At 32.5% G+C, this 5,962-nt stretch overlaps 1 protein-coding gene across 1 annotated transcript; it reads right to left on the reverse strand.

Moving 5' to 3' along the window:
• Window positions 1-1,443: 1,443 nt before the first annotated feature.
• On the reverse strand, window positions 1,444-5,727 carry LOC145306874 (uncharacterized). The gene is made up of 3 exons (XM_080149216.1): window positions 5,479-5,727; window positions 4,543-4,643; window positions 1,444-3,390 (listed from the first exon to the last, which is right to left on the reverse strand). The coding sequence occupies exons 1-3, from the start codon at window positions 5,533-5,535 to the stop codon at window positions 1,899-1,901; spliced, it is 1,650 nt and encodes a 549-aa protein (XP_080005342.1). The 5' UTR covers window positions 5,536-5,727; the 3' UTR covers window positions 1,444-1,898.
• Between the last annotated feature and the right edge of the window lie 235 nt (window positions 5,728-5,962).

Here is a 5,962-nt window from a genome sequence, read left to right on the forward strand (position 1 = left end):
TATTTGTCAGCTGGGAGTATACATAAAGATAACGAGGTTTTTTTGTTGGGGTGTTTTTTTAATTTCACTAAAAATGCAGCTGTACTGATACTACAAGAATTTATTAATTAACACTCCCACCTTTCATTTCTTTGGGCTCTAAAATACACTGTTATAAATTTGATGCACATTTTTATAGAGAATATGGAAATATAATTATTTTTTTTTTATATTACTGGTTCTTCCTAAAATTGGAAAACGCAGAATATTTTTGTCTACCAAGTATTTTATGCTAAGTTTCTTGCGGTTGTTGTCATCCTTATTTTATGATAAAAATATATAAATTTTAATAGAGAATATGAACCTATAATTATTTTTCTCGTATATATTCGAATCCGGTGGATAGGAACAGGTTCTTATCCATACGAAAAAACTATGTCTAGCATCGTATTATATCCAGCTTACATTTTAATCTTATAATTGTACATTCTATATCCGCGGAAAGCTGTTTATAATACGATGCGAGAAATAACTATTTTCATACTACTTCTGCTTTATTCCCAAAACCAGAAATCGAACTTTTTATCAGTTCACCACGTATATATATACTAGCGGCTGCGTCCCTAGTATCTAGGGATATTAGAAGGGACATGAAAGTGCAGAAAAATAACTTAAAACCTTACAACGACTTTTTTTTATAAAAATTAAACAGCCTAAAACCACCCTGGGACCTATAAGAAGCTTCACTCTAAAGGAGAACCATATCGGTTCAGCCGTTAGCGAGATCCTTCGCTACAGACAAAGAAAGCTTACTACTTTATATAATAGGATAAAAGTAAAATACAAGTGGATGTTCCTGTATGACCTGATCAATCTCTTCTAAAGCAATTATAAAGCTTTTTAAGCCAAAACCATTACAGATGCATGGTTAAATAGTATTTCTAAAAATTTTAGTTGTAACACCAACCTAGCATTTTCTATTTAACTCCAAGGTGAACAATTATCGGGTATAGTCCTTTCCATGACATCCCTCCATAAGGAGCGATTCTTCGTATTTTTCACAGTAGCTTTTCTCCTATTTCTAGCCCCTGCGGGGGGCTCTAACCCTGCGGGGCCAATTACCTAACCCTGTGGGGCAATCACCTAACACAATATAACCTAACCTAAACTAAAATAACCTATAAAAAGCCATTTTAAAAATACGACTAATCGCTCCTTATGGAGGGATGTCGTGGAAAGGACTATACCCCAATTATCTATTATAAATAAGACTTTATAATCAGAAAATCAGAATTTATTTTAGAAGTTTTACAGAAATATGGTAGCATATTAGGATAACAAAAAGGAAAGAAAAAAAATCACAAACTTTAAATTTGCCATTATTCACTTCAAATTGGTTATGAGGTTAATTCATTCATTGCAAAATTTTGACATTTTAGGTAAAAATTCATACATATTTTTTTGAAAAAAAAATCAAAATTGTTTTAACAGGTAAGGATATTATAAGAAATGTAAATAATATATTTAAGGTATTATTTGGATATTGGTTGATAAAATCACTAGGTAAATTTCTTTCATTTTCAATTTTTATCTAAATAGTCAATCTTAAATGATACAAGATGCTAAATTAAAGTAATCCAGATTTGTACTGTTACCCATTGAATGCAGTTTTTTAAAATTTCAACGCAGTTTTTAAATTTAAAATTTGTTAATAATTTCACTATTAAAGATTGTTAAGACAGTACTTAGACCTGGTTGTTTCCTATACTTGTTTTTATACAATATAAGCCAAAACTAAAATAATCAGATCCTACTTAGTATTATGTAAAAATGGTTCCCGAAAAAAAGTTTAAATATTTTAAGATCTTATGGTTATATATAACTTGAACTGCCCTAACAATTTCACTGGGTTGATTGAATTAGCTGTTTAAAATACTGTCTAACTCTCTAGCCGTAACGTTTTTCACGATTTTTAAAATATGCTTCAGCTTGTTCAGCTTTTCTGAAGATATCACCTTGCCATCAATAATCAGCTTTGCAATAGTGTTCATTCCTAGCTTAATAAAATCTAAAATTACTGTCTTAGTTGTACCTTCAGTAACAAGTGTTTTTAAATGGGGTATCTGTAAATATTTCAGATCTTTTTGATTAGTCTTACAGCAGCCTTTTATTATCAAAGTTGTCACAGACTTGGATGCAGATCCTATGAGTAACAAAAGATCTTCCAGCTTTTCAATAGACAAGGTTTTCAATTTGGAAAACCTTATGGGATTATTTTCTCTGGTGTCACTAGTTACCCATGGCCTTCCAACTGTTAGTTCAATAAGCGTGTCTTGAGCTCTTCTGATGATTTCATTGCCAGCCTCACCAGAAAGGTAAAGGTATTTTAGGTTTGGAAATAATATATCATTAAAGTCAATTTCTTGAAACACATACATGATACGCTGCAAATGCAATGTTTCTAATGTCTGTGCACCTCCTTTGATCAAGGATATCGCAGGTGCTTTATCAACATCATTAATGTAAAGGTACTTAAGGTTTGGAAATGCTATTTCATTAAAATCATAATCACCAATAATATTTGTGGTATACAAATACAATTTTTCTAATGTGTGTGCACCTCCTTTGATCAAGGATTCCGTGGCTGCTTTATCAATACCATTAATTCTTAATATTTTAAGCTTTGGTAGATTAATCTGTTCAACTTCTCCAATAGGTGAATCAGCCCAGATCTTTCGAACATCTATTTCAACAAGTGTTTCTTTATTTAATTTGATTAATGCCCAGGAAAAGGGTCTTTCCAATCTAAGTTTTATCTTGTTAATATTTGGCATCACAAATTCATCTATTTCATCAGCAGCAAAGCTAGGAATGCTTTTCAAAGTAAGTTTTAAAATACTTTGCTTTGATACCTTGCTTACTAAAGAACGAACAGTATTGATATCAATGTTATCCAAATCTAAAGATTTTAATCTAGGAAGAATTGGAACCATAACATAACCCTCAAAATACTGAAAACTTGTCAATCCAAAATGTTCCAACTGTTCACCATATTTTGACAACATCTCCTCAACCATGACTTTGTGGCCCACTTCTGTATCTCCATGGCTGTTTACGACCAATTCATTTAGATTTTTTAAATCACAACTTGGCTTCAAATATTTGGGGTCATTTGGACGAAGAGGGATTTCAAGATAGGTAATCATCTCCTTATACTTTGAAAGTACTTGATCCATTGAAATGTCATGAAGTACATGAATGGTTAAATTCAGGTTAAACTGAAGCCCATAAGATCTTTCCACTGCCCTATCAAGATGTCGTACTGTTTTAGAACATTCTTTCAAATGTAAGAATTTGACAGTGTATGTTTCAAACAAAGATTTACATTCAACTGACACCCTCTCAAAAAACCTGAAACAAAAAAATAAAATAGTCAATTAATTCCAATTGAAAATGCCGCAAAATTAAATATTTTGTTGGAGTAAAGATGTAGTCAAACTTGTTTTTTTTTCTCACATAACTGAAGGGGAGTGGGTAAGAAGGGGGGGGGGGGTTGAGGGAAAATTTTCACTTAGAATTGGTTGTCAGAATCACATTCCCTTTTCCCTTTTCCCTATAAAATAGTGTACATTATAACTTTTCCCTTCTTGACTTGAAAAGGGATTACCTACTGTAATTTCATATTCAGATGCACAAGTTAAAAAAATATTTCATACTAATTTTGGCTCCCAAAATGAAAACATCTAAGATATGATTATTAATCTTTTTCTAAACCATTCCAACACAAATACACTGCTTTAACTGCCAAAATTATACCCTAAATGGGTAGTTTCACGAAACGCATTTGAACTTAATTCAAGTTTTGATATTTTAAAAACTTCGTGGTAGAAAATTTTAATTTTTCAAATATATGCCATATAAATGTAGTTTAACCATTTAACCAGGATAAAATATGCGGTTCACTAAATTGAGTTCAAATGCATTTTGTGAAACTACCACTTTAAAGCCTTCAGCTTCAATAACAATAAGTTATCGACATTTTAAGATGACATTTTTGGAGGTGAAATTTTGTGTCAATCGTAAAATCCTGGCAGCCAAATGAGGAAACTAACATTTTACCGGGGGTATACAAGTCTAGTTTAAGTTTGCTGTTCAGGATCTTAATGATGCTATGCTGAGGAGTGGGATGTCATTTAAATAACCCCTCTGGGAGTAAAGCCTCTAAAGGCTAGTGGTGAATCTCACTAATAGCAGAAGCCTTATTTTAAAGAACCTAAGATGCTAAACTCAGAGAAATAAGAAGTAATGAATAGTTATTTCTCGCATCGTATTATAAACGGCTTTCCGCGGATATAGAAAGTACAATTATGAGATTAAAACTAGTTTTTTTAGCCCCGAGGTGCCGAAGGCGCCGGCTAAAAAAACTTGTTTTAATCTTATGATTGTACATTTCTATATTCCTAGAAAGCTGGATAAAATACGATGCTAGACATAGTTTTTTCGTATGGATGAGAACCGGTTCCTATCCACCGGATTCGAATGAATACGAGAAAAATTTCTTACCATGAAGATACACATCTCAAAGTTTTCTTATCTTCATCATTAAGAAAGTATAATATTCTTCTAAAAGCCACATCTAATTTTCCAAACACACCCGCGGCATCCTTAAATTTAATTATTAAGGTTTTTTATCTAAAGCTGAAGATCTCTATGACTTCAAAACCAAATGGTAGTTTCACGAAATGCATTTGAACTTAATTTAGTGAACCGCATATTTTTTGCTAGTTAATGGGTTAAAGTATATCTATGTGGCATATATTTGAAAGAATTTCAATTTTCTACCACGTAGTTTTGAAAATCGTCTTTTTGTGATATATGCAATTTAAAAAGTCTTGATATTTTAAAAACTACGTGGTAGAAAATTGAAATTCTTTCAGATATATGCCATATAAATGTAGTTTAACCAATTGACCTGAAAAATATGCGGTTCACTAAATTAAGTTCAAATGCATTTCGTGAAACTAACCCTTTGGGTTATCTATTTTAGGCAGGATTTACATAGGTCCTGTGTTGGTTTTAGGCTATTTTATTTTAAGATTGAAGTTTTCCATGGTTTTTAGCTATTTTTTATCCCCTCTCTGCCCCTTCGAATACAGAGCCCCTAGATACGAAGAGCGTATCCGCTAGTTCAAATAAATAGCAATATACCTAATATTTTTTAATATCATTATTTCTGCTGTTTAGGGGAGTCTGCCTACTAATGCGCTAATTAAAGCAAGTTCAGAGATCACCTGGAGGCCTGCAGCACCTGAACCTGAAGGCCAAACCCAATCTTATTTAAATATAAGGAAACTACATCCCTAAAAGAAACTTTTTGTTGCCAAATAAACCATCCTATCACTCTTAAGACAAAGCCTTTACTCCCTGTTTACGCAAAAGTTTTAGAACCTCCACCCCCCCCCCTCCATATGTTGATTCTGTTATCAAAAAATCAAATACCTCAAAAGGTTGATCAATTTCAGCCTCCCTCTTTCTCTTGAGACCACGCTTATTCATGCTTGAAATAATTTCATCTTTCTTTCCAACCTCTTTTTCAAGATCAGTTATCCTCAGCTTTAAACATTTGTTTTCGTTTTCCAGATGGCGGTTTTTGTTAGTGAGGCATGTAATATGTTGTGTAATCTGCGAATCCTGTTCAAAATATCAGGAGCATTGAATACAGTCTGCTCCTCAGGTAGAATCCATTTTTATTCTGGAAAGCATAAGTATAATTAAAGGAAGCCTGCTGCAGGAGAAACAGCGCTCCAACTGCTGAAAGACATCCACAAGTAGAGACCCAATTTTGAAGTCTCCAGCTTCAATAACAAAAAAGTTATAGGCATCTTAAAATGACATTTTAGGGAGTTGATAAATCGTCAACATTCTTTCAAAGGTCATAACAGAAATTACAAAATTAAATCAAACCAGTTACATTTTTACAATT

The sequence above is a fragment of the Acartia tonsa genome, chromosome 15 (assembly GCF_053477335.1).
Source record: "Acartia tonsa isolate MP-2025a chromosome 15, ASM5347733v1, whole genome shotgun sequence".
NCBI lineage: Eukaryota > Metazoa > Arthropoda > Copepoda > Calanoida > Acartiidae > Acartia > Acartia tonsa.